This window comes from Microcebus murinus, chromosome 8, assembly GCF_040939455.1.
Source record: "Microcebus murinus isolate Inina chromosome 8, M.murinus_Inina_mat1.0, whole genome shotgun sequence".
Classification (NCBI taxonomy): Eukaryota; Metazoa; Chordata; class Mammalia; order Primates; family Cheirogaleidae; genus Microcebus; species Microcebus murinus.
In genome coordinates this window covers 4,344,697-4,372,661 of record NC_134111.1, presented here as the reverse complement: position 1 = coordinate 4,372,661, position 27,965 = coordinate 4,344,697, and the positions used below count along the sequence as shown (strand labels likewise).

Genomic DNA, 27,965 nt, shown 5'->3' with positions numbered 1-27,965 from the left:
TAAATAAACAACAATGAGGAGCAGCAGGGGAAAGATCCCACAGCAGACTCAAGAAGTGCAGAAGTGCAGGTTCTCTTGTGGGGCGGGGACGCAGTTTAAAACAAGGGCAACACCAACGCCCCTGAAGTTCTCCACCTTCCCTCTGGGAGTGGGGGAGATATACTATATTATATAACATAATTTGTGGATGGTGGAGTTGATTCCATTTAATTAATCAAAGTATATATATTTTTAAAGTTTTAACTGTATAAATGGAGTGAATTCTCCACAAATTCCACTATGTCTGTAAGCTTCAGCCAAAGGTGATTGCAACAAATCACGTGGCCCTTGTCCAGAAATTCTTCTCTTTTTCTAATACTCCTCCCAGATGGAAGCGCTCGGGGGAGCAGGGTCCGCGGAGGCGCGAGGCGGGCTCTTCCCAGGCCGCGGCCGCCCAGCCCGAGAGCGGCGGCCAAGACTGGAGCACAGGTCTGCCCTATTTGGTCACCGTCGCCGCCGGCGCGGGGCCAAGCCATCTTGTCACATCCAGAGCTTTTCAGGGAACCCAGGGGAATTCGCAACCGCAACCTCTGTATCTGGTAGTGCAGAGGAAAACAGAAACAGGAAAAATGTGATTCTTGCGCAGGAAAGTTGGAAGTTGGAGCGCAGAAGAGTTCAGAAGTGGGCGGGTGCATGTGTGTTTAAAAAAAAAAAAGAGGTTGGAAACCCCACCAGCCAAGTCTACAGAAAAAAATAAATGAAGTCTGCCTATCTCCGGCCGGCCCCTCCCCCGGCCCGCGCCCAGTGTGACCGACCCAGGTGCCGCTTCCTCCTGGCGCCCAGGCCCGCGCCGGCGAGCGCGACCCTCGCGGCACCCGCCCGCCCCTGGCCCTGCCCGCGCTGGCGCACGACCGTGGCGATGAGCAGCCTCAACCGCACGTCGCCGCTGCCCCGCGACGGTGAGTCCCGCCTGGGAGGGAGCCCGGCGCCCACAGCGGCGCGCCCGAGCACGCACGGCCCGGCCCTGGCGTCGCCGGGGCTGCGGGTCCCCGTCCCGCGCCGCGCCGGACTCCGCGGGCGCCGGGCGTCCCCTCGCCGCTTTCTGTTTCTTTGTGGGGGGCTTGTGCGGTGTTGGGGCCAGAACCTGCCTGTCACTCTAAGGGGAGAACCGAGGCGCCCCTGGGAGAGAGAAGGCGCGCTGGACACGAGAGTCCCCGTCACAGGGCAAGCCGCTTCTGTGCGGCGCCGCGCCACGCCGGGCAGGGCTGGGGGGCGCTGGAGCGCCCGGGCCTGCGCTCCCCCGGCGGCCTGAGGCTCCCTGGGAGAGTTCCTCGCTGCTTGTTTGCTCTCTTTTTAAAACCACCACGTTTTCTTGCTGACAGGAAATCACATGCGATGTGATTGTTTGCAGCTGCTTGAGACATGGCTGGGCCTCTCCCAGCCTTCCTCCTCTGCCATCAGGCTTTTGCCACAAAAACTAAAATTTTAATTAACAACAAAAAGTGAATGTGTATCCCTTTTACCCCCACCCTGGCTGGGCCCGATCATTAGGGTCTGTTCGAGAGGAGATACTCTGAGCCTACAATGTAATCACATTGAATTATTAATAAGAGAAAGGGATGGGCATCGGAGACACCAACTCTTTTATAAGTCTTTGAAACCAATCCAGGTGTTTGTGAGGCCCACCCACTCGCCGGGCCGAGCGTGGCTTCGGCCTAACCCTTGACGGGAGAGGCGTGTGCCCCAACAGGCCTGGGTCCCAGCAGGCCTGGGTCCCAGCAGGCCTGGGTCAGCCTGGGGGTGCCCGGAACCGGTGGGGAGGCGGCCACAGGAGCGAGGAAGGGCCCCGCTGCCGCAGGGACCGTCTGCGCGCTTGCTAGCAAGTCGCACTCTCCTAGCTCCAGTGTCCGCATCTGCAAAGTGCGAACCGTTAGGGGTATTCCTCATCGGGTTTTGAGAATTAAGTGTGCACAAATTGCTCAGCGCGGAAACTGACGCCAAGTGCTCAGTAAATGTCGTTCCGGCACCTTTATATTGATTTTACATGGCACCGTGGGTCCCTGAGTTCTTGTGCTTTAGTGTGTTCAGTGTGTATGTGTCTTACTTGAGCTCCTGTGTGTGTGTGAGTGTGTGTGTACATGTGTGTGGCACGGGGCCTGGGTTAAGGGGACAGAGCCACTGTGACCCTCCCAGTTCAGGCCCTGAGGAAACAGGCTGCAGCCGGGTCTGAAAAGGACAGGCTAGCCTTCCCGCTGGGGCCCTCCTCCCTGCCCCAGGCCATTCTCCAGGATTCCGGTTTCAGACCTTGACCAATGACTGCCAACCCTCCCCTCAGGACTCCTGGGGATGCAGCCCTCACTTGCAAGCCATGCCGGATTACCCTTCGATTTGATTTATGACAGGTCCCTGCTGTGGGAGAGCTGCCCGGCCCTATTTCTTGCTGCTAAGTCAGGCAGGATGTGTCTATATCCTGTCTCAGTTTACACAGCTGCTCCTCAGACCCTGAGGTTAGAGAGGAGAGGACCCACTTCCGCGGCCAGGCCTGCCCCTGAACGCCCCAGTTACTGCAGTTCCTATGAGCAAGGCCCACGCAGGCGATCCATTGCCTTGCCCTTGGATGGAAGTGGTGGAGCCCCATCGAGGAGACTGCCAGGTCTGGCAGCTTTATATAGAATTCACTGCCTCTGGCAGAGGATTGCAGTAAGTGCCAAATGAAATTCCATCTCAGCCATTGCTCAATCCCTCCAAATATCAGTGGTGTGGGGAGTCACATGGCACTGGCACCATCAGCAGGGGGACCTTTCCAAGGATACCCATGGTTAGGCAAGTATTTCTGGGGACTTGCAGAACATGCTGGGAGGCAGAGGAGTGTGGGGTAAGAGGCAATCTGTGTTTGCAGGGGGGCATGCAACCCCATACGCAATGACTAGGAAGAGGCCCCTCAGCAGTGCTGAGAGAGGTTGAGCAAGCCGAGTCAGTTTGCCTTTTCGGGTAGTGTGTGTATATACCGTTCTGAGGACCAACCTAGACACCTTCCAGCGATCGAGAACACACAATGGGTCAACAAGCACAAGCTAAACACAAAACCAGCCAAACAAACGGGCAGAAATGTTTGATGAAGTGTGAACAATAGGAAAGAGAAAGATACCTTCCTCCTACTTCAAAGATAATTGCTTTACTGATAGGTTAGAGTCCTTCTAGAAGTACTATATGCACGTATACTTACTTCTTAGTTTACATAATGAAACTCTACTTCATCTTTCTTTTTTTGCATAGGAACATATCTTGAAGATTATACCTTAGCACCGTAGAGAGACTAGCTCATTCTTCTCAGGGCAGCAGAGTGTGAATTATATGAATATATCAATGAACTCGTTCTTTTATTTAAACAGTTCCTCTGCTGATGGACATTTAGGTTGTATACAGACTTTATTTAATTCTTTCTACCCTCACGCAGTGCTGCCATGACAATCCCTGTAAGTAGGGTTTTGCATGCATGTGTTTGTAAACCTTTAGGGCAAATTCCCCCACCTCAAAGTTTGATTTCTGGGACAAAGTGCGTATTCATTTAAAATGTTAGTAGATACTGAGAAACTTCCCTCCTAAAGGTCACACTAGTTTCTAATGCTCACAAGCAGCTTATGAAAGTCACTATTTCCCCACATCCTCACTCACACTGTGCAGTTTTTAGGTTGGCCAAACTGATGGTAAAAATGTTGTCACTTTGGAATGTGCCTCTGTAACACGTGAGGCCGAGCTTGTGTTCTTATCTCCACATTACTTTTGGGGGAAGTGCCTGTTTGTGCCTTCATCTGTTTCCTATCAGCACGGCCCTCCCACGAGCACACGTGTCCCAGACGTTAAATGATGTGCTCTGGTCACAGGGCAAGTGAGAGGCAGAGACCAGAGCCCCACCCGCTGAGGAGTCAGCCTGGTTTGATCTCCCTCGCGCTTGCTGGCAGCGGGAAAGATGCAAGCACCTCGGCTGCTCGGCTCCCGGCTGTGAGTGGGAGTAACCGCTACTTCCCATGAGTCACGTGACTAACGGTGCATGAGAGCCTGGCACTGTGCCAGCAAGAGCAGAGGTGGCTTTGGTAACAGAACTGACAGAGTAGACCTGGCCTTCAGATGCTTGTGATTTCAGGAGTCTCCCTTCAGACAGCGGCTACCTTTCGCTTTCGCTGTCACAGCAACAGCAGCAGTGCTTTTGCTCCACTAAGCCCTGCCAAAGCCTTGCCTGCCTCTCCCTCCACGGGGGAGATGGGCATTTTCTCGCCTGTTCTGCAGCTGGAGGACTGGAGGCTCGGGGGAGATGGCCTGCCACAGCGCTCCCAGGTACTGAGGGTGAGCCAGGCTGTGCACACAGGCACCAGACCCCACAGGCCTCTGGGGCCAGCCCGTGGCAGAAGGCTGTGTGGGTCTGCTGCCGGTGTGTGCCTGGCGGGGCACTCTGCCCGCCGCAGGGGCTGTGGCTGGGAAGTCACTGCATCGCACCACAGGGAGGGACTGCACAGAGGTTCAACCCTGATCCCCCACTGGCCATTACCACCCCCTTTCTATGCTCAGCCCTGGCCCGGGAGCCTGCCCTCATGCACCACCGGTGCCGATGCCTGCCACCGCCCTAGCGTGCCCCCAGCTCTCTGGGTACCAACCCCCAGTGACGCACACACAGTCACACCTGCTGCTCTGCAAAGGCCCCGTTTATGCATTCCCACAACACAGAACATTTTCCCACTCCTAGAAAACCACCTCCCATGGCCCTGGGAATACTCTGCAGCTCCGATTGATCCCTGTGTCTGTCCCCTTGTCAGAATTCTGACCTTCCACTCAGGGCCTGGTGCAGAGGGGTGCTCGGGAAGCGGCTATGAAATGGATAGATGATTGCCAGGTGGCCCGAGGGCCCACACCAGGGCTGCCTGCATTCCAAAAGCGAAAAGTGCCCTTTAAAAATCATACCCTCAGGAGCCCCTAGCCCAGAGCTTGGCATATACTTGGAGGCCAGTAAATAACAAATTGAAATGGACAGAAGTCAACCAAAGCAAGTTCTAAGAACATAGTCCGTGGGCTCCAGAAATCCCACCTAGCCCTCCCTGCATCCCCACTCCAGCATGGGCTCATTTTTCAAACCGTGCCACTGTGTCCCTGTGCCCACTTCCCTCTCATCTTGGCCTGGGGTTTTCTTCAGGTCATTATATAATCTGAACTTCTGAGGGAGTGCTGACTCCTGCCCTTAGTTATTACACATTTTAGTTTTTCCACATTCTTCCAGAACAGTGTCCTCTACAAAGGCTTGGCAACAGCAGGAACTGACAGGAGCCCACTCCCCTCCTGCCAGCAGCTGGGGCCAGCCCCGCACCACTGGGTCCCCCCCACCCCCCGGGTCCACGGTGAGGGCTGCATGGGGCCCGGCACGACCCCTCCAGCCATGGAGAGCCTGGGCAGTGCTGGCCGCTCCCAGGCGAGCACTGGGCGGGGAAGGGAGGGCTGCCTTGCGGGGGCCCAGCCACGGTCCCTGCCCCTTCTCCCGCCCTGACTTCTTCCCTGGCATCCTCCATAACCCCTCAGAGCTTCAGTACAGCCTCTTGTTCCTGCTTGTTGAGCAAACTCCTTCTGCTTGAAGCCAGACAGCCCCTCTCTTAGTGGCAAACACGGGCTGTGCACCTTGGGGCCCGCAGGCACGCCGCTGCCTCTGTCCAGGGCTCTAAGGGAAGGAAGCCCCGGCCGGGCCCTGTGTTGGGGGACGCCGGCAAGGCTGCCTCAGCACCTATCTTGGCGCCCCTGGCTGGCACACCCTGCTGGAGCCGCTATCTCCACTCCGCATGTGCGCGCAGGCAGCCTCCGCCAGAGCCCGCACCCTTCTCCCGGGCGGTGTGGCGTTCTGATGCGCCCCAGCACGGGCTTCCAGCTGACCTGGCCCAGCGCTGCCCTTCTTCCTCCTTGGACTCCGGTGCGGAGAATCTTCACGCTTCGTGGGCAGCGGATGGGCACATGTATTCTCAGCAGAGTCTAAAAGGGAAGGAAACCATGGTTTGTCAGATCAAAGCCAGACAGAACAGTGATGCCTGCCGGCCCCCGGGTTGGACCCCCGAGGTGACTGCTCCTGTGCTCACCTGGTGGCAGAGCCCACTGGCTGTCAGATCCACCTTCACTTGAGGTGCCCGCCTAACTGTCTTGCTAAAGCTGACCCAGCCTTTGGCAAGGCCGAAGGCTTAAAGATTCCCCTTGTCTATTTTTTAAAAATACCATTTAGTTCTAATAGACTTTGTGCCAATTTGCTGGTGATGAGGAGGTTAGCTTCAAAGTCCCAGGGTGAGGCTTTGAATTTGGACATGCTGCAAGCTGGCTGTGACCTGGCGCGAGTGGTGGGGCCTCTCTGTGTCGCAGTCCATCATCCAGATCAGGGCTGCCTTCCCAGGGGAGACACCCACGCGGTCACACAGGACCCTGGGCACAGCAGGGCCCCGCACATCGGTTTAATGCTCTGCTGTCACTGTCTTGAAATTCCTCATTTTGAACAAGCGGCCCCAGGGTTTTATTTAGCACTGGCCTCTGCAAATTCTATAGCTAGTCCTGATCCTGCAAATGGGGGTAATAATCATCTCTATCTCAGGGATTTGTTCTGGGGATTGAATGTGTTGTCACTGATGAAATTGTAGCGTCATGCCCGGTGCATGTGCCTCTCACTGTGTGAGTGTGTTGAAGTGGCGGTCCCTCCCCCCGCTCAGCTCCCTTCCCTCTGCCCAGCCTTGTCTCTCTTGGCCCATTCGCCACTGGAAATCATGCCCTGAGAGAGGGGACCTTCTGCATTTGCCTGAGGCCTGCAGAGCCCAGGGCTAGGCCCTCCGCCTCTTCAGTCCCCGTGTGCGCGGCTCCGGAGCCCGGCTAGCTGCCTCCCAGCCCTGCGCCTTCACGTTTTCATCAGAGAGCTGCTGTGGCGGAGAGCAGCCCGGAAACCCCGCCGGCTCCTGGCCTCACACACCCACACCGCTCCTGAGTGCCGTCTCCTCACATCCTAACCTGCTTCGCAGGACCACCCAACACTCAGCCGACTCGCCCTCCAGGGGCAAGATAGCCTCTTCCCAAACACCCTGCGATGAAGGAGTGATTGAATGCATAAAGGATGGATGGATGGACGGATGGGGAGTCCAGCCAGCGTGGACGAGACAGTCTGCGGAGAGTGCTGTGGGCCCCACACTCCCCGAACTGCTCTGCTCGGCCTCCCTCCCTCCAGTGCTCCCTCCCCTGCACCTGCCCCAGTGCTAGGCCCTGCTCTGCCCTCCTGCCCCCCCCCCAGGCTCCCCTTGAGCGGGCGCAGCTGGGACTCTCTCTGCTCTGAAGGCTTTCCTGTCCCTGCCTCCTCCCCTGGGGGCTCCTCCTCTGCGCCCTCCTGTGAGGGGCCAGGCCCTCTTTGATCATGCCCTGGGAGGGGGTTGTCCTTTGAATCACCCTCTTCAGCTTCTGCAGAGCTTCTCATTTCAGCTCTGGCTGAAAACCCTTAGTGTCCCCTTTTTTCCTTAATTCCATAATCTCCTCTTTTCTTCCTTTTTCACAAACTCTGTAAGTGATCCTGACCCATCCTGCTCCCAGCGCGACTGCCCCTGACTGGGTGTGGAGAGCTGGACACACCATCCCACTCCACCCGTGGGCAGGAGATACTTTTATCTCCGTGTCACATGTGAACTGCAGCACAGAGACCGCAGCAGGTGCGACTTGCAGAGCCCGAGGCCCACAGGCACCCTCTCTTCCCCCTCCACACACGGGCTTTGCAGGAGGGGCTCAGCCAAGGCCCCCAGCCACAGTGCTTGCTAAATGTTTAGCTTCTTTTAAAATCAGGTGGAAGGAAATGAATCCAAGGTCAAAGAGTGCATTTGCATCTATACCAATATAACAATAAAATATGATTTCTAACATCGGGAGGAGAAGGGACCCATACGGGCAGAGCACGTGGGCCCATGGAGGTCCCTGTGCGCTGGACTCCCATGGGGATGAGTGGCCTGGGCCTCTGTCCCTGCGCTCTCCCAGCCCAACTCTGCCCTCTGCTTGGGGCTCCGACCCTCCTCTTGAGGGCAGTTGGTTCCCTGGAGTCCTGCCAGCGCCCTGTGTCTGCACAGCCCCTGCCTCTGCCCCCACGGGGTCCCCCGGCCACTGGGACGCAGGGCACGCTCCCGCACTCTTCTCTCTTACTTTTTTGGCTTTTTCACTTAAAATAAATTTAAAGTTTAAAAATAAATATCTTTTACCCCATTTCATTATTACAGAAGCAATTTTTGTTCATTGTAGAACTGTAGGCATGAGACTGAGAGGCAGAACATAGGAAGATTCTCTCTCGGAGCAAGAGGTGACTCTGAGACACGGTGGTCCCCCTTCTGAGGTTTTGGTCACCCACCGTCTGGTGCCGGAAGGCAATGTGTGTGGGAAGGAGAGCAACCACATCCACACGGCTTTTCTACAGGACATTGCTGTAACTGATTTATTAGTTATTATTGTTAATCTCTTACTGTGCCTGATTTATGAATTAAACTTATCATAGGTGTGTACGTGTAGGAAGAAGCATAGTATTCATAGGGTTTGGTGCTATTGTCTAGCGGTGTTCAACTTGGCCGTCACCCTATGCCCTGAGGAGGTGTTCTGGGTGGTCCCCTTCTTCAGGGAGCAGCCATGGCTGAGAGCATCAGGACTGTGATTTGAACCCGGGCCCAACCCCTGGGCCATCCTTTAACTCTGCACAACACCACCCTCGCCTGTGCAGGGAACGGGGACTTTCAAGGGAGAACAAAGTTCTCTTTCACAGGAGGAGTGAACGACTGCTGGTTCAGCTGCCTGAGTACATTCATTTATATCAGGCTTTGGTAATTACCCCGAGTCATTGCCTGCTTCAGCGTTCTGGAGCCTCTGGAAAACCCTTCTGGAACACGCTAAACAATCTGGAACACGATAAACAATCCATTTGAACGAAATGGTGTTGGTTACTCACTGAGAAAACAAACAATGGTGCGGAAGTCAGAATACAGCCTTCAGGACGTTGCAGTCCCCACGGATGAATCAGTGGTGTCCTTCCAAGGTCTGCGGCCTGCCTGCGAGCCCTAGTTCCACTCGGGGCAGGTCCGAGCCTCATTCTGTGTCTCATTTCCTGGAGGCCTTGGGTCTCTGTCTCACTCTTTCACTGTCCTTTCTCCCTCTGTTTCCAGGGTGGTGCTTTTGGGTAAAAGCCGTCTCTGAGGTTTGACATCTCAGAGGCACAATTGTCCGAGTTCCTGGCCACATCTGACCCTCCTTGTCCGGGGGCTGTGGGAACAGAGGCCGCTTGTCTGAGCTGATGAAAGGTTGGCCTCCCGCTGCCCTGCCTCCCACCGGAACCCCTGACAGCTCTCAAGGGCGGTTCTCCTTTGAGCTGCCTGCGTGCAGGCCCGCCCCGCGGCAAGCGAGTTCTCACCTGCCTCATCTGTGGCGTCTCCTTCTGAGACAGGACTGCCCAGAGCGCCCCGACCCGCCTGGACTGAGCCCTTGGTTAGCCAGCTCTGCCACCTGGACAGGCCCCTTCCGGGACCCCGACACCCCCAGAGCTCCGCATTCGGTGCAGGGTCCATCCGTGGCAGGGTCCCACCAACCAGGGCCACGGCCACAGAGGGCTACACTGGGCTGAGTCGGAGCCGCCGACTGGCACGACACCAGCTGCTGTGTTGGCCCCACAGCCAGGAGCCCAGTGATGCGTCAGGGCCAGGCTGGGGCCTTGGGGATGGGACAGGGAACACGCCAGCGTAACCCCAAAGGGAAGCTTACCCTCTGGTGGGGTGGGCAGACACACTCAAGGCACATGAGCAGGAAGCTCAGGAGGTCAGATGTGCAGCGGGCTGCAGGACGGGCAAGCCAGGAGGTGCAATGCGGAGGGGGTGGCGGGCAGGGCGGGGCGCCACTGTAAAGAGTGTGGCCAGAGAAGGCTTCCCTGGGGAGATGATGTTTGAGAAAGATCTGAAAAAGGCAAGAAAGCCGAGCATGGGGCTATCTGAGAAACAGCAGGCAGAGAGCAGCACAGCCAGTGCACGGGCCCTGAGGCGGGAGCAGGCCGGGTCTGGTCAGGGAGCAACCAGGGGCTGCTGTGGCTGGGGAGCACGGTGAGGAGAGGTGACTGGGCAGCGAAGTCAGGTGCGGTGGCAGAGAGAGGAGGGGACCACCTCCTGGCACCCAATGCAGAGTCAGGAATTCACCATCTCCCTGAGGCTTGAAGCCTCCGGGTCCCCCTCGCCCCACTCCAGGCAAGGAGGCTCATGACTCAGAGCGCGCCGTCCAGCTTGCACTCCAGCAGGCGGCTGAGAGTGAGGCCTGGGCGAGCCGAGCCATGACGTGGTGGGAGCTGGGAAGGAGGAAGAGGACGGCGAGACTTCCCAGAGTCCCTGAATTGAGGGGTAGGGCAGGAGGGCCTTCACGGAGGGCCCAGTTTGCACACACAGAGGCCCGCTTTCAGAGTGTGTGTGGCGCTGCTGGCTCACCTTCTGGGTGAAGGTTTCCTGCAGTCTCCAGGCCTGTGCCCGGCTCTGCGGGGAGTGTGAGTGGGGGCCCCTGGCTCCCAGCGTCCGCAGTCCACAGCACGCAGACCGCAGGGAGAAGGGGGGTGCGCATGGGCCTCTTGCCCGCAGCTCCAGGTCAGTGCAAGCCCGGCCAGCAGAGGGCACGGAGCAGCGACCTTCTCCCCGCAGGGTGGAGGTCTGGCCCCGCGGACAGAGAATGGAGAGCGGATGTGTACAAGGGAGGTCTCCACCTGCTGCTCCTAGGTCCAGGCTGCCACCTGCCTGGGGAGGAAGGCCCTGCACCATGCTCAGACCCAGCCAGTCTTCCCTGGCACAATGAGAACAATCCCAGAAATGCAGTCTCCTTCTCCGGCCTGAAATCAGGGAGAGAAGGGCTCAGGCCACACAGCCCAGGCTGGCACCCAGGCTCCCACGTGTCAGAGCGCGCCTCAGCGCAGCCCGCACGGGCAGGCACACTCGAGGAAAGGTGTCGGGAGGTGCTTTTCGGCTGCTCGGGTTTTGGATGTCATTCCGCAAGTGAGCAAGGCCCTGGAGGATGAGCACAGGCGTCTCCTGCGCGTCCTCTCCTCACTTAGCGTGGGCCCAGCACGGGCGTCCAGCGGCTGCGCGGCCGTCTCCTGCGCGTCCTCTCCTCACTTAGCGTGGGCCCAGCACGGGCGTCCAGCGGCTGCGCGGGCGTCTCCTGCGCGTCCTCTCCTCACTTAGCGTGGGCCCAGCACGGGCGTCCAGCGGCTGCGCGGCCGTCTCCTGCGCGTCCTCTCCTCACTTAGCGTGGGCCCAGCACGGGCGTCCAGCGGCTGCGCGGCCGTCTCCTGCGCGTCCTCTCCTCACTTAGCGTGGGCCCAGCACGGGCGTCCAGCGGCTGCGCGGCCGTCTCCTGCGCGTCCTCTCCTCACTTAGCGTGGGCCCAGCACGGGCGTCCAGCGGCTGCGCGGCCGTCTCCTGCGCGTCCTCTCCTCACTTAGCGTGGGCCCAGCACGGGCGTCCAGCGGCTGCGCGGCCGTCTCCTGCGCGTCCTCTCCTCACTTAGCGTGGGCCCAGCACGGGCGTCTAGCTGCTGCACAGGCGGTCGCTACCTGACGCCCGGCTGGCTCTCATCTTCATCCAGCAGCCCTGGAAGTCCGGGCCCTGGGCATGTCTGTACCTGGAGGGCGCGTGCACACCAAAGCCATTCTCGTCTCGTGCCGTTTCCACGGCAGCCTGCTACAGCAGCGGGCGGGACGCATCGTGCTCGCGCAGCTCCCTTGCCGGGCGGGCCGGCCGCGTGTGCACGGGGAGCGGAGTGTTACCGCGCACTTCCCTAGAAGACGGGTCTGGGGTTCTCATCCAGCCTGGTATCCTGAACGTCCCTGAATAAACGGGATTTGGAAAGGCACAGAGTAACTGTCCTAAAGCCACAGCAATAGCAAATGGCAGAGCCGGGACTGGAATCCAGGTGTTTCCTCCATCTGGGTGTCTCTCAGGCTAACCTGCAGGCAGAGAGCATCACTTTCCTCTTCTCGGCAGGTTCAAGAGGACGGACGGCTGCGTGCTTCCGCACTGCCCGATCCTCCCCCACGCACGTACGCACACGCACACACACGCACACGTGCGCAGGCTGTCCAGGAGACCCAAGTGGCACCGCCCGCACAGGGTCAGCCTCTCGGATTCAAGCTCAGGTCTCTGCTGAGCTCTCCGAGCCTGTGCTGTGGGAGGGCCCCCAACTCGTTCCTGTGTGGGGTGCATGTAGTGCCTTGTCCTAAGGGGGGTCTCGAGACCCCGTCCCTGAGTGGGAGGAGACACGCGCCTGCCATGTGCGCCAGAACACAGCTTGGCCTCGGGCGGGCAGCTCGCGAGGCCGTGTCTGCGTGTGCAGGACGCTGTGTTCCTTCTGAGCACGGGGCTGACGGGAGGGCTCCCCCACCCGGGCGTGCCTCCGGTAAGCCTCCCGGGCAGTGGCGTGCAGAGCGGGCCCCTTATCAGGCCGCTGCAGGGGACCTGGAGGCCTGCGCTGGGCAGCAGTGCTGATAAAGTGGGCCTGGGCCACCGCTCACCAGCAGCTCTCTGGGACCCGTCCCCGCACCAACCTCTCAGAAATAGGAGCAGTGAGGCCCAGGAAACTTCTTTACTTTCTTAGACTCCAAAGCAGGGCAGGTTTCTGGTGGCGGCAGGTGGCAGGACCTGAGGGAAACAGCGAGGAGACAGGTCTGGCCAGGAGAACCAGTGGGGAGGGCCCTGAACTTGGTGGTGGGAGCAGGTGCCCAGTGGGTGCAGCAGGACGGGGGCGGGGGGGTTGAGCCTGCTCAGAATTCCTGTGAGGCAGACACTGCTACTCCCATTTAGGCCAAAACACTGAGACCAGAAAAGAAAGGAAAGTATGGAAGTACTTTGTCTGATGTGGTGTGCTCAGGTTGGAAGCCAGGTTTGCTGGCACCAAAGCCCAGGCCACCTTCCTGCCTCCTGGGAGCTCTGGCTGGAGGGGTTCACGCCCCTCACACCCCAGCACACACCCTGTCGGACCACAGCACATTCCACCTCTGGGAGGTCACTTTCTTTCTCTAAGCTTTGAAAAATTTTTGGTGGTTTATCTGAAAGTCAAATTTAACTGGTGTCCTGTATTTTATCTAGCAACCCTAGTAGAAGAAGACATGGCAGTGGGTGTTTGGGAGTGTTTTTCAAAGGGTTCCAGATGATTCTAACATGCAGAGTTTGAGAACCGACTGCTGTGTGTGCCACCCCAGAGCCTCCCCAGAGCGTCCCTGGTCTTCACAAGCACCCTCGGGGGAGCTGCTTGCTCGTCCTCCGTGTCCGTCTCACGGACGCCACTCCAGTGGTTAGAGTCCTGATTTTACTTAAATGTGAAAATCTGAGACACTTTGTAATTTTCAATACTTTAGATAATGTCATTGTGGTGGTGACTCCATAACTGGATATAAGGAAATAAAAAATAATAAATTATTCATAACCCTCCTCCCTCTCCCCTCACACTCATGTTCCCTTCCTTACCTTCTAATTGCACTCCTGCCCAAACCCCAAACTCTCAGACCTCCATCCGCCCAGCCTGTCAGGTCTGCCCTCCTGCAGCCCCCACCTCACACCCAGAACCCCTGTCCCCTACTCCCTGTCATCCTGACACTCTCAGTAGCTTCCAAGTGCTCTTCCAAGCCGTGGGCTCCCTCCCCAGCCCCTCGGATCTCCTGTGTGTCTCCCGCACTGGCTGCCCATTGCCTACACGAGAAGACCCAGCTCCCGTCTCCTGGTCTTCAAGACCCCTCAGTGCCCAGGACTCGCCCAAGCAGGTAGCTGATGAAATTTATTAATGACTGTGAACATGGCAGCAATGGTGGAAGAAATAATAAGGAAAAGAAAGGAAAATAAGCTCATGACAGATACTGGATTTAGCTGTTTATATTCTTTTTTTTCCTCCCCAAACCTCAGCTTTTATATTTCCCAAAACAAAATTCAAAAGCCATTACTTGAAAGGTGTAAAATAAAAAATTGCATTTGTTTTGATATGAACTAATCAATACTTAACCACTTCGGTACGGCGCTCACCAGCCGAGAAACCTTGCCCACAGCCGCACTCACAGTCCACACGGCGGTCTGTGCTGTGCATGGACGACGGATCCGTTCTGCTCTTGTGTGATGAGGAAAGCTTGAAAGCACTGAAAGCTTGTTTTTACTTTATAGGCAGCTTTACTTGTAAGATAAATCAGAATAGGTAACATATACATATGTTTTCAATGTTATTTTTAAATGTTCACAATTTTATTTTGATAAATGAAAAATTAGAAAAGTCATATCATGGCCGTCGGCTAAAGTCGCTGTGGGTGTTCATCTGTGGCTGTCAACTATAGTCGAGGCAGGTCCTGAAGTGGTTAAAAAGAGTATGAATATTTGAAACCTGTACTGTTGTAGACAATCTGGCTTCTCTGAAGGCCCCTAACCCTGACTGCTCAAACAGAGCCAGCCCTGTAGCTGCCATGTCTCTGTGGGTGACTCTGTCTTCACTCTCTTACCTGGTTTGCCTAAGCAAAGGCTTCTTTCCTTTACCAAAGAAAGGAGCACGCCAGTCGGTCTGGCGGAGGAGTACCCTGTGTACTTACCCTTCTTCTCCTAAGATTATGCATTAGGTTTCAACCTTGCTTTGAAGTACTGAGAGCCTTGCAGAGAAATGATGAACAAAGCTTCCTGTTTACAAAACACCAGGACTGTGCCTGTGTCCTCACCTGTCCCCGGACTTCAGCCACACCACCTACACACGCGACTCTGAAGTGAAACAAAGTCTAAGTTAGTTGACTCTTCCTTGATTAGTCTCCAGGGCATTTATCACTCTCTATGAAAGAAACATCTAATTTAGGTGGCAGTTGATTTGTGTCATGGGATTTCAGCTGACAAGAGGCAGAGTTATGTATGTGTTTATGGCTTCTTTGCTTTTAAAAGATTAATGTTGGGCAAATATAAATCACAAGACCTGGACAGGGGCTGGGAAGATGGAGCAGGAGCTTGCCAGGGTGATGAATTGAGACATATTTTAGAGTATTTTCATCAGCTAGAAAAACAGTGGGAGGATGAAGCCGCGGGGGCGGGTAGAGAAATGGCTTTTTCTCCCCAGGCGCTGAGAACAGCCGGCGCAGGGGCTGACCCAGGGGCAGGTGGCTTCCGGGCTCTGCTGCGGAATGAGGAAGGGAGCTGGTGACTTCCAGAAGCTCCTTCCCTGCCCTGATACCCAGGAGACAGGACTTGGAGGCCAAAGGAGGCCAAGGGCAGGGCGGGAAGGACTCAGGAAGTCGCTGGCACTCCCTGCCTGCCCTGGCCTCCCAGCACTTGCGTGTGTGCGTGTCCCTGTGTGTGTGGGTGTGGCGTGTGTGACAGAGACAGGACAGAAAGGAGCGGGAGAAGGAGCCATTCGCACGTGTCTGCGCACAGTAGGAGCTTCCGCGCGCGACCAGACCCGCACGCAGCGCCCTGGCCCTCCTCTGCAGACGCGCGGCTGCGGCTCAGAGCGGTCCGTACACGCAGCTGGGACACAGCGACCGGGACTCGGCCCAGATCTCCCGGCTCCGAAGCCCATGCTCCCCAGGCCCCACGCCACCGTCCGGTGCCCCTTGCAGCGCCACTGAGGCGACTTTGCAAAGAGCGGTTGGTGGCGCGTGCGCACCTGCGCTTCTCTTCACCCCCGCCCCGTCAGCGCTCCCGTCTTCCCGCGCCCTTTCTCCCGCCAGTCTCGCGTAAAAGACCGACGACAGCACCATTAACCGAACGCTAACGCGTCCAGTGCGCAAACTCCGCCGGGCCGGGCTCTCCGCACCCGGGCCTGTGAGGTGCTGCTCCGCCCGCCTCCGGGACGCCGCGTGGTTCTGGGGACGCCGACACGTCCCACCCACCCTCTTCACCTGTGTGCCTCGGATTGGCCTCCTGTTGGGGCACGTCCTGCGGGCGCCCTGCCGCCCTGCCCGCGGGCGGCGCCGCCCCCGTCTGCGTGGAGCGTGCAGGCCGCCTCCTGCGCCCGCCCCAGTCCCTGCCGCCCCACGGCCCTGCGCGCCCGCAGAAAAACGTTCCCGCGTCCTGTTCGCCCACTGATGGGCCTTCTGGAAATCCAGTAACACAGCGTGGATAACTAAATCATCGTTATTTACACATGCAGCCCGATCGGGGACGTTTAGTCATGTAATTAGGTACCTAATTATGCTGAAAATGCAATTATCTGATTCTTTTAAGTGAATTAAGCCCTCCTGGGAAGTGGTGAAGATCAGCACGTGGGACCTGGCTGGAGAGCAGGGACCTCAGAGGGCACTCAAGGGTGACTCTAGGCTGCACGAGGACCGCGTGGGCTGGACGTGCACCGCACGTGTGAGCACACACCGGCACACCGGCTCATGTACAGGGGATGCCAGCGTCGCCTCTGTCTCCGCAGGTTTCTGCAAAGGCCTGCTACACACCAGGAACTTAGTAAATGGCAGGCATGAGCATCATTGGAAGCTTAGTGTGTATCTGTGCAGTGACTGTTAGGAGACTTAGAGAAGCTTAGGAAGAGGCCATTTATCCAGCATCAAGAGGCAGGTGTATAGGAAAAAAATAATGACAGAAGGATCAGCTGGGACATGTCAGGGTATACTTAGTGCAACATCACTTATTCATCACTTGGCATTGTGTCAGATCCGGATGCGTAAAATACAGTCCTGTCCTCTAGTAGCTCAAAAATTAGTGCAGAGACGGGCAAAGCCTTTTAGTGGAGATGTGAACAAACTACAGCCTGTGGGCTGCAGGCAACATGTGGCCTGTTTCTGTGCAGTTGTCTAGCTAAGAATGATTTTCACAGTTTTAAAGGGCTCCCTCACTTACGCCCCACGCAGCCGGGACTCTGTGACCCACATGCCAGTCCCTCGCTGTGTGTGCTTAACTCCAGCAGGGACCCACAGGGGTTTGGAGGTACTTCTGTATAAACACGGGAGCAAGTGTGTGGAGCAGTACCGTTGATAAAAAGAGTCATTATTCCTTGGAAGGAAGCAAGCAATGTGGATAAGGATGCAGAGATGGAAGATGGTCACAGGGACCAAGAGAAAAGGAGAGGGAGGAAGAGGAGGCCAAGAGGCGGAACCGAGTGTGTGCGGTTCAGCGTAAGGTGCTTTCCCACAAAATCGAAATCCAAGGGACAATGGGGCCTCCCCTCACAGAATCCTAGCAGAGCACTCTCTAGTCTGGGGAGGGAGAGGAACCTTCCGGCGTCTCTAGGAAGCTATTCAAACCCGACATGCTGAGAAGCCAGCCGTGTAGCACACCAGTGGCAGCCTCAGGGGACTCCAGAGAACCAAAACCCACAGCCAGCCCTGACCTGTTGCCTGAGAGTCAGAGCGCACCTCCGCGCCCTCCTGCACAAGCGAAGGTGTGGGTGAGGGCTCTGGACTGAAGCCGCAGCTCACGGTCCTCTGCCCACAGGTGCAGCCCAGGGACAGGGTGAGGAGCCGGTCACTGCGCGCACTCGCGCTTTCCCACCGCCGCCGCGTGTCTGTCTTGGGAATGAAACTGTCCACTTGGAGCATCTCCCTACTGGGTTAGGCAAAGGATGTGTGAACACAAGATCCACAGGGTCACCCCAACGGGTGGCTGTGGTCCCGCTCTCCGTCAACAGCCCAAGGCAGGCTGTGGGAGTCACCAGACGGGGTGCAGGCACCCAGTGGGGGCCTGGAGCGAGGCAGGCAGGTCGGGCGAAGGAAAGCACCTTGACAGACCTTCCAATCTGAGACTTTGGTGATTCTGCAAGACAATAGCTAGTTCTGAGGATCCAGCCCATTTCTTTACTATACAATGTTATTGTGGTTGGCTTGGAAAGTACAGAAAACTGTATATTAGAAGAAAGCAAAATCACCCACAACCCTGCCCACCACACAAAAGCCACCACCTAACATTTAAGAGTGTTTCCTTTTCTTCTTTTGTCTAAGACTTTTTTGGGATATTTAGCATCATTTTTATTGGCAGGGTCCTGTTCCTTTCACTTAACATCATACCCATAAACATTGCTTCCTGTCACTAAGAATTCATATGCATCATTTCAACAACTGCATAATATTGCATCATATAGGCATATTGAGATTTACATGACCAATTCTCCAATACGGAGCATTTAGATTGTCCTCTCTCTTTAAATTTTCACTTTAAACCACATTGCAATACACTTTCCTAAGCATGGATTTTCTTTCCATTCCAGATTACTTCTCTAGGATCAATTACAAGAAGTGGATTGCTTGATTCTGAAGGTGATGCATTTGCCAGATAGCACACAAGAGCATTGAAGGTGCTGTTTTTGACAATCCTGCATTGACCCAGGCCATGCCAACATAACTGACAATGACAAAAATGGCCCAACGTATGCCAAGCACCACTTGCCACATGCTCACTCACAACAAGCCCACACAGTAGCACCATTGTGTTTACACGTGAAGAAGCCAGGCTAGACAGGCCGTGTCACCCCAATATGGTCTAGGCACTAGTGCTGGTGCTGAGCTGTCACTCCTTCCGTGGTGCCCTCCAAGCTGGCCAGTGTGCTGACCCCACAGGGGCATGGCCAGGGGCTGGCCCAAGCCTGGTGGTTGCAGGCGAGGGCTCCAGGGGCCCCACAGGCCTTCCTGTGCACCCTCACACTCCTTGGGAAGGTGTCTGGATGGAGCTGGGGCTAGAAATAGGGGTGTCCAGGCCTGCTGTGTTCCAGCCGCCTGTGCTGGAGCCACGCAAACACTGATTGGTACACAGCCCCCTCCTGGCTCCTGACATAAGCGACCTCTATCTCCTTATCTCCTCAGAACCTTTTTTTTTTTTTTTTTTTTTTTTTTTTTTTTTTTTTTTTGGAGAAGCATTTCCCTACTGCATCATCCCAGCCCACCTATCCTTAAATCAATCAGCAGGCCGTTTGCCCTCCATTGGCCTCACTGCAGGGGCTTGGCATACGAGTAGTTGGAGTAGTTGCCGGGGGCAGGGGGTCCTGGGAACTTTGTTTAATTTCCCAAGAACAAAGCAGAGGAGACTGCAGCCTCAGGAGCGTGTGCGCATCTACCAGGCCCTGCACAAGGGCCTCACTGCTGCTCCCGCATCACAGGGGCAGACGGGGGCACAGGCAGAGGGGACAGATTCTCAGACATTCAACCCCTCCAGGTCCCTTCTACTGCAGCCAGGGTGGAGCCTGGCCCCACCTCACCATCAGGTGGCCTCTCCTGCTCCTCCCTCAGCTTCAGTCCCCTTCTGCTGTGCAGATCTGTCAGCCTGACAAAGTGACAGGTGCAAATTAGAAGTTACAGAGCTGGGTCTCCTCCGTGTACTAAAGCCACACCAACTATTTCAGGGTGGATTTTCTTCTAGGAGAAAAACAAACTTACTAAACTTTCTTTATATGGTGGGCATTGTCTCAAGCAAGACCTGCTTCAGTTGCTTGCTGATACCTGACGCTGCAGCCCCCTGCCCAGCCCTAGCTCCAGGTGGTTCACCAAGAGGACCCTCTCCTCCTCTGCTCTTCCCTGGTGGATTTTCCTAGAAACCCTCGGCAGGGTTTGTGTGCTGGGAGTTGGGGGAGGGGGAGCGCTGGTTCTTTTCCCCTTTACTCTGCACCGTGAATAAAGGAGGACATTTGCTGCTCCCTAATAAGCCGCAAACTCTGCAGTCCAGAGCTGATGCTCTTCCTGGGGGAGAGTCCCCGTGTGGGCAACAGCACCCCCATCCTGCTCAGCAAACCCTCTTATCCCAAGACTCGTCTTCCCTTCAGGGCTTCTTACTGGTTTCCCTGCCTGTCACCATCCTGGACGTATGAGAGGGTCATTCTACTTTTCTATACTCTGGCCCCAAATGGAGACAAAGGATTCTTTCCTTTTACTTAGATGCCGCAGCTCAACTGAGGCAGGTGGGTTGTGGTGTTGAAATAAGGCTCTGGTTTTTTTTGTTTTTTTTTTGTTTTTTTGAAAAAAAAAAAAAGGAGTTTAGGGGAAATAGCAAGGAAAGCCACACAGCAAACTCTGGAAGCAGATTCTCTGACTGGTAAGTCACAGTGAGGTCACCTGTCTCTCCAGCTCCCCTGCTGGGAGCACAGCCCCAGAGCAGGGCCAAGATGTGAAAGCCCTGGCGGGACTCTGCCTTCTGGGTGTCCAGGCCCTGCTTCGTCCCCAGGTTACTGCAGGGGGCCACAGGGCGCCGCCACCCACCTCCACACCTCGCGTCCACACAGCAGCAGCGGCAGGACCGGATCCCAGTGAGGAGGAGGAGGGTGTGGCAGGCAGTGACACCACACTGCTCAGCACCTTGGCAGCCCTGGGGCCTGGGGGGATTATTCATAAGGGGACCCATACAGACCTTCAAGGTAATTTTTTTTATTTTTATTTTTAATTATGATGGTACATAACAGTTGCATGTCTTTATTGGGTATGTGTGGTGTTTTGATACAGGCATACAATGTGAACTAATCAAATCTGAGTAATTGGGGCATCCATCCCCTCAGGCATTTATCATTTCTTTGTCTTAGGAACACCCCAATTCCACTCTTTTAGTTATTTTGAAATATACCTTGACTTGTTGTGCTATCAAATATTGTTCATTCTATCTAACTATCCAGCTATATTTTTGCACCCGTTAACCATGCCCACCTTATTCCCCTCCCCGCTACCCTTCCCATCCTCTGGCAGCCAGAATTCTGCTCTGTGTCTAGGAAATCAATTGTTTTTAACATTTATCTCCCACACGAGTGAGATATGGGAGATTTGTCTTTCTGTGTTGGCTTATTTCACTTGTTTCCAGTTCCGTCCATGTTGTTGCAAATGGTAGGATTTTATTCTTTTGTGGCTGTATAACATTCCAGTGTGTGTATGTATCACAATTTCTTTATCCGTTGATTCATTGATGAATACTTAGGTTGCTTCTAATCTTGGCTATTGTGAATAGTGCTGCAATAAACAGGGGAGTGCAGATATCTTTCCAATACACTGAATTACCGTCCTTTGGACATATGCCCAACAGTGGGATTGCTGGGTCATATGGCAGAATTTTCAGTTTTTTGAGAAATCTACATACTGTTCTCCATACTTGTTGTACATATTTTCATTCCCACCAACAGTGGGCATGGGTTTCCCTTTCCCCACACCTCACCAGCGTCCATTATGGCCTATGCTTTTGATGATGGGTGAGATGACATCTCATTGTGTTGTTTTGATTTGCATTTCTGATGACTAGTAATGTTGAGCATTTTTCATACACCTGTTGGCCATTTCTGTCTTCTTCTGAGAAATGTCTGTTTGGATCCTTTGCCCATTTTAATTGGATTATTTGATTTTTTCCTATTGAATTCTTAGAGCTCCTTATATATTCTAGTTATTAATCCCTTGTCAGATGGGTAGTTTGCACATATTTTCCCCCATTCTGTGGGTTGTTGCCTCACTTTGTTGATTGTTTTTGCTTTGTTTTGTATTTTGCTGTGCAGAGGCTTTTTAGCTTGATGTGACCCAAGACAATTAATTTAACCTTGAGACTGACCGGGGCAATCTAGTGCACATGGCCCTTACCTGGGGACTCTGTCCACAGCCCAGGTGATGGCAAGGACGGCCATGCCAGTGACAGTGTGGGCAGTGAAGCCCCCATGGCCTGCTTCCAGCAGCCGCCCAGGCACGGAGGCAGTTGAGTGCCAGTTGAGAGAGGCTCTCTGCCCAGCCCCGAAGCCCCGCCGACCACCCCAGCACCGTGGGCTTTCCCTCCAGGTCCCCGTCTCACCACTGCGCCAGCGCCAGTGTTGCCTGCCCACGGTCTCAGCAGGCCGGACTGGGCCTGCCAGGGATGGCGTGAGACAGCAGTTCTCAAGGTGTCCCTAGACCAGCAGGATCCCCAGGAAGCCTCTTAGAAATGGAAATTCTCAGGCTCCAGATCAGATCTACTGTACCAGAAACACCAAAGCTGGCCCAGCAACCAAGGTGTTAACAGCCTCCAGGGGATTCTAATGTATGCTTAGGCTGAGAAGTGCAGGTGTGAAAGAAGCCTTCCCACAGGGGGGTATATCAGGATTGGCCTTTGAAGGATGAATAGGAGTTTGCTGCACAGAGGGTATAAGCATCCTGGGCAGAGAGCTCAGTATCTGTGGAGTCCTCACCCCTGCTTGCTTCTCGGCTTTCTCCCCAAGGATCTGCTCGCCACCCATGGCTCCCGATGCCTGGGCTTCCATCGCATGCCTCTGGAGAAGGTGGGGGGAGAGCTCTCATCTGCTGTTCCCAGACAATCTCTAATCTCCTCCATGCTGATTCTGGCCGGTGTGGCTGTTCTGGTCAGGCTGAATGTCATTTCCTGGAGTCCGTTGCATTGTGCAACCGGAGGGGGACAGGGCCTGGAAAGCACAGTGAACCAGGGGGCTTTCCTGTCCCCGGTGCCCCCAGCGGACTTGGGCTTACAGGGAGCCCATGCTGGGAGGCCCGACTGGTGATGCCCTGGTCTCAGGCCCCACCTGCCCTCCCAGCCCACCTGTCCTGCTGGAAGTGCATCTGGTATCCCGGTATGTAGATTTGGGTACAAGGTCCCCAACACAAGCCAAGAAATGCACCCCAAGTGGTTGAAGCCAAGTACCTCATCTGGAAATCAGCTCACTAAGGCTCCCACTGGGCAGTGCCCTGTAGGGTTGAACTCCCTGACTCAGAGCTCTTTGGGCTTGAGCTGGGTGACTCCTGACTCTCACGGTGGCTGCATGACTAGGGATAACAATAACACCTTTCTGGGACTCAGCTTCCAAATCTATAAAATGGTGACAATAATAAGTCCTACCAAATGGGACTGCTGTGAGCACTAAGTGAGTTAAAACCTGGTAAATGCTGAGAAGGGTACCAGCACCTGGTAAGCAATTGCTAATTGTTTTTAAAGGAAGAGGGAATAACAGTCCCCTGTAACCCTGGCTGCATTGGACAGACCAAGGTAAGACATGCTGGTCTTCTAGAAATCCCTAGGGGCAATTCCAGGTATTCGAGTTTCTCCAACCATCCCTGCCAACCTAAGCAAGGTCTGTTCCTTCTTACAGAACTGGGAGGTGCTCAGTGATTGGAAAGGTCTAGCACTCCACCTCTCGGTCCACTCATTCACATGTGCATGCATTCAGTCCCGCGCGCAGTGACCGCTTACTGAGCACCCACTCTGTGCTGGGCACTGAACTGCAGAGTCCAGCAGCCACTTACACTTGCTGCGCCTCTGCCGTGGGTCCTACCATGGAGCAGCACTTTGAACACTGAGCCCCTCTCTGCCTGGCTCCCAAGCATGCCTGCTCTCTCTTTGCTGACCTGCTGCTTTCTTTCATCCTCTTCCCCAACAGGCTCCTCCCTGCTCTGGCCCAGCCTGAGGTCTGTTCCCCCCACCTGCTCTCCCTCCCAACACCGGCAGCCCATTCTTATCAGAAAGAGGCATCTGGCTACTTTGCTGAGGAGAATGACCTTAGAGCCCTATAATTAAAGTGATTACCTGAGCATCCTTCTCTGTTTCATCCTTCTCTGTTCCACCGAAGCGACACCTGGTGCTGTGGTCCGTCCCCACTAGAGCTCATGTGGAAATTAGATCCCCAGTGTGGCAGCGCTGGAGATGGGGCCCAGCGGGAGGTGTCCGGGTCACGGAGACGGCTCCCACGCGTGGACTGACGCCCTTCCCAGGGAAGGAGTGGGGCAGGGAGTCCTTGCGCTTCTTGAGTCCAGAGCTCTCATAATGGGAACACAGGGTTTCCATGTTAACGCTGATGCTTCCCAGTGTCGAACAGATCTTCTCACTCATCTCCCGGAGGAGGCGAGACTTTCTGTGCAGCAGCCCGAGGAAACACTTAGGTTCCCACTCTTCCAGAGATCCTAGTGCTCTGGCCAGGCCCCTGAACTTCAGAATACACACTCAGTAACTTGGATGGCACCACAGAGCCCTCCTTCCCACTGGAGAGTCAATCGAGAGACCCATGCAGGCGCCCTGGGAGGGGCTTCTTCTGGAGAGGAGAGGAGGTCCAGCCCAGAGGCCAGAGGACTGGCTAGGTCCTGTGAGCTTGTGGGCGCGTCCCCTCCCTGAGCCTCCGTGTTCTGCCTGTGAAATGGACCAGCAGTGCCAGGCACCTCACGGGACTGCTGTGAGACCTGCGGCACCGTGGATTGAAGGCCACCGAAGCGACACCTGGTGCTGTGGTCCGTCCCCACTAGAACTCATGTGGAAATTAGATCCCCAGTGTGGCAGCACTGGAGATGGGGCCCAGCGGGAGGTGTCCGGGTCACGGAGACGGCTCCCTAATGCGTGGACTGACGCCCTTCCCAGGGAAGGAGGGGGGCAGGGAGTCCTTCTTGCGCTCGCTCGCGGGACTGGGTCGGTCCCTGGAGGCGGTGGCGGTGCAAGTGCTGCGGTGCTGCCAGGCAGGAGAGCCTTCCTCTCTCACCGTCTCACCGCAGACCCTTCTCTTCTGTTCGCAGAGCCTGGCCGGGGGATGCCCTCCACCATCACTGACATCGCTGTCATAGCAGGTGAGCTGTCGTCACAGGGCCCCTCATGCAGCCGGGAGGGTCTCAGACGAAATGCCCAGGGGAGAACTGGTCTGAGGACTTGGGTGGAGGCAGCTGCAGTCGCCTCTTTCCCTCCCTCCGAGTTGGTTTCGAATGTGGAATGGGAAGTCCAGCCCTGGCTAAGGAAGTCCAGCAGTGTCCTGGCAGAGCAGGCAGAGCGGGGTGACAGGAGGGGCAGGCCCAGTGTCGGGAGGTGCCCCTCTCAGGGTGCAGAGTGTGGCTCTGGACAGGGAGGTTCGAAGGCGGAGGCGGGTGGGCAAGTGGACTGACCAGGCTGCCTGGGCTTCTCCCCCAGCCGACCCCGCCTGTGGCCCGCCCTGCGTCCTATGGCCCTGCCATCCATCCCGAGTCTGACCCTGCCCCCACCTTGCTGTGAGCCCTGGGCAGGTGGCTCCCCGGGTCATGACTGTGAGTCCAGATTGTGTTTCAGGAACAACCAAGTTTGGGAAATGTCACATGCTCTGTGTCCTCCTTTGAGAGCCACGCTTCTCACTAGCTTATTAATCGCTCAGGGAACTTCTACAATTAAAAAGAAGGAAAAGGGAGCAAAGACCCCTGTTGCATTCCGGGCAGGCAGCATTCTCCAGCTCACTGACCACTGAGCCGTTCTCAGTCGGCATCGTCGGCAAGTGCAGGCACAGCGCTCCCCTGAAGGCCCAGGAAGTTCAGGAAACTTCTCTGTGAAGTGGGCTCAGGAGCGGCCCAGCCGGCCTGTTCTCCGCGGCTCCCCAGGCCCCATCCGCCTGCATTCTGAGGAAGGGCAGAGGCTTGTTCCGCAGCTTCCAATCAGTGCACAGACTCGCAGCACCCCGATGGGACTGCGGCCCTCAGCCCCTGACCCCTCACCCGCCACTCCCAGGGCCCAGTGGCCTGACGCCTCCGGAGTCCCGGTGGATGGCGTGCTCAGCAGGACCCTCTCGCTCAGTCCTGCAGGTGGCCACGCCCCGGCCCTCCTGCAGATTCGTGGCAGTCCTCACTTCCCAGGGAAACGCCACACCTCACACCACCTGTCCCAAGTGCGGCTAACAGCCCTCGTCTTTGTCCCCTGCGTGGTGCATAGGAGGTAACAAGCTCTTCCCGGTTTTCCGGGACCTTCCTGGTTTTAGCATGGAAAGTCCCACGGTCCCAGAGCCCTTCAGTGGGGATTGTGCTGCTTTAAAAGGTGAAGCTCTGCATGAACCCCACAGTTTCAGGCAAACGCATGCACTTCCCTTACGCAAATAAGTCTGCCTTCTTCAATAGACTGTGAGCACCTCCAGGCAGGGGCCGCCCTGGGACTCCACCCAGCCTGTCTGCAGAGCGCTGGGCTGGTGGGGAGGAGAGGAAGGAACGGAGAGAGAGGAGAGAACGAGAGAGAAGGGAGCCTTTGTGGTGGGCACAGATGAGAAGCCAGCACCCCAGGCAGAGGACACATACAGAAGGAAGGGACCTGCCGTTGGTACAGATGGCCTCCAACTTACGGGTTTTCAACTATACAATGATGCAAAAGTAAATACATTCAGTATAAACCATACTTTGAGTTTTGAATTTTGATCTTTTCCTAGGCTAGCAATGTGCAGGATGAATACACTTTATTAATATGTCGTAGGCTTTGTGTTAGATAATTTCACCCAGCTGTCAGCCTATGTAAGTGTTCCGAGTCCGAGTAAGGCGGCTGAGGCTGAGCCGTGATGTTCAGCGGCAGGTGTATTAATGCATGTGGACCTGTGATACTTTCAGCTTATGACAGGTTTACAGGAATGTGACCCTGTCTTACAGTGAGGAGTGTCTATGCTTGTTACAGCAGCATGTCTTTCCTGACACACCCTGTCCCTTGTCCCAGGGCCCCTGTACCACACTGACCCATGCATTTCTTCCCACCTGCAGGCGTGATTGCTGCGGTGGCCCTCGTCCTGGTCTGCCTCCTCCTTGTCATGCTACGCTACCTGTGTCGGCACAAGGGCACGTACCACACCAATGAGGCCAAGGGCACGGAGTTTGCTGAGAGTGCAGATGCAGCCCTGCAGGACGACCCTGCCCTCCAGGATGTTGGTGGTGGCAGCAGAAAGGAGTACTTTATCTGAGGGGCTCCTGACCTCACCTCCCCAAATGCCTCCTCAAGCCCCATCGTAGAAAATGCACCCCACCACCCACCAGCGCTGCTGGGACCTCCGTGCAGACTGCAAGAGCAGCCGCCTCTTCCCGCCCCCCGCACCTGGGAGCACTCGGTGCCCACCCAGGGAGGAAAGCAGGGTCTCTAGCTGCGAGAGGCATCTCCCAGGGACACAGGGAGGCAGAGGCCACCCAGAGAGGCCAGCCTTTGCTCTGGCAAAGAGGGAGAAAGTCTGAGCACACAGGTCTCCTGGGCAGGCCGAAAGGTCATCTCATTGGCGTGAAAGTCCTTGCGGAGGGTGAGTGGGCGCGGGCCTGGGGGCTGGGAAGCAAGGAAGTGCATCATCAGTGCACTGCCCGGGGATAGCGGCATCAAATGTCAGTCCTTGACATTTGGGGGGAACAGCAGGTGCCACAGTGAAAGGGTACCTTTGTCTCCCATTGATCCAGCTTGAAATGATTGGAAATAAATTTGAAATGTAACAGAGCACTCAAGAGTCTGCCGGCGTTACTGTAGGCGCGGGGGAAGACAAACGGCACCGGGCTTGCTTCTTGCCCTCCCGCGGGCCAGTTCCCAGAGAGCACAGGTGGTGCGGTCGGCCGGGACCTGCCCCAGCACCCGCTGCAGGAAACAAACGTGGATGAGATGCCCCTCTAGAAAGAGATTGTCTCTGGGCAGCGCACTGGCTGAGGAGTTGATTTCCTAATGCACAATACTAGACAAACCAGACCTGATGAACAATATGAGTGAGCCCCGTCCTTCCCATGACCATGGTGACGGCACCTGTTGCTGCCCGACCGGGTTCATCTGCCCGCTGCCCAAGTGGCAGCCAGCGCGCCGAGCCGCAGGCTCAGGGCAGAGTGTTTTCAGTCCACACAGCGCTAAGCCGGGAGATGGGAGGCATTTCTCAAATCTGCCGCCTGAGAACTTGGGAGACAGGGCTTTTAAGGATGGTTTAGCAGGCAGGGGATTAGGTAATTAGGTCTGTTAATTGGGGCAGAATTATAGGAGTGTGGAAACCATCTTCCTGTGTTGCTCCAGTCCCTGGAGTCACAATCCAATTGAGTCAGTTTCTAGGTCTGGGCCGCTGGTCTGGGTGGGCCAGTGGATCCACTGGACCGAGGGGCCTGGATGGTATCATGAAACCACCCTTAGGTTCTGAAAAGGTGACAGAGAAAGTTAAGAATCTTTATGGACAGCAGCTGCGTGGCTCTGGAGTGGCAATACAGGGGACAGTTGCTATTATCATTAATTTTATCCATCCCTCAGGGGGCCCAGGGGCTGTCCATGCCAAGCTTGGCTCCCTGGCTGCTCCACTCACCTCCCCTTCCTCACCTCTGCTCGTCCTCACTCTTTTGCCTGCCC

General features: G+C 55.9%; 1 protein-coding gene and 1 long non-coding RNA gene across 4 annotated transcripts in view; one reads left to right on the top strand and one right to left on the bottom strand.

Annotated features, from left to right (window-relative positions):
• LOC105879490 (uncharacterized) overlaps positions 1-10,537 on the bottom strand; it is a 71,808-nt gene extending 61,271 nt beyond the window's left edge. Inside the window, exons 1-4 of one of the 3 annotated variants that reach the window (XR_012920528.1) lie at positions 10,467-10,537; positions 8,954-9,264; positions 5,890-5,985; positions 181-575 (exon numbers count right to left, since the gene is read on the bottom strand). This is a non-coding gene — a long non-coding RNA (uncharacterized LOC105879490). Of the gene's footprint in view, positions 1-180; positions 576-5,889; positions 5,986-8,953; positions 9,360-10,466 lie in introns of those variants that run through there. The other 2 variants (XR_001157766.2, XR_012920529.1) reach the window with 2 other exon arrangements.
• Positions 534-27,089, top strand: GYPC (glycophorin C (Gerbich blood group)). Its single transcript, XM_012779761.2, has 3 exons — positions 534-938; positions 24,419-24,469; positions 26,375-27,089. Exons 1-3 carry the CDS (start codon positions 737-739, stop codon positions 26,569-26,571), a joined length of 450 nt encoding a protein of 149 aa, XP_012635215.2. The 5' UTR covers positions 534-736; the 3' UTR covers positions 26,572-27,089.
• Positions 27,090-27,965: the final 876 nt, after the last annotated feature.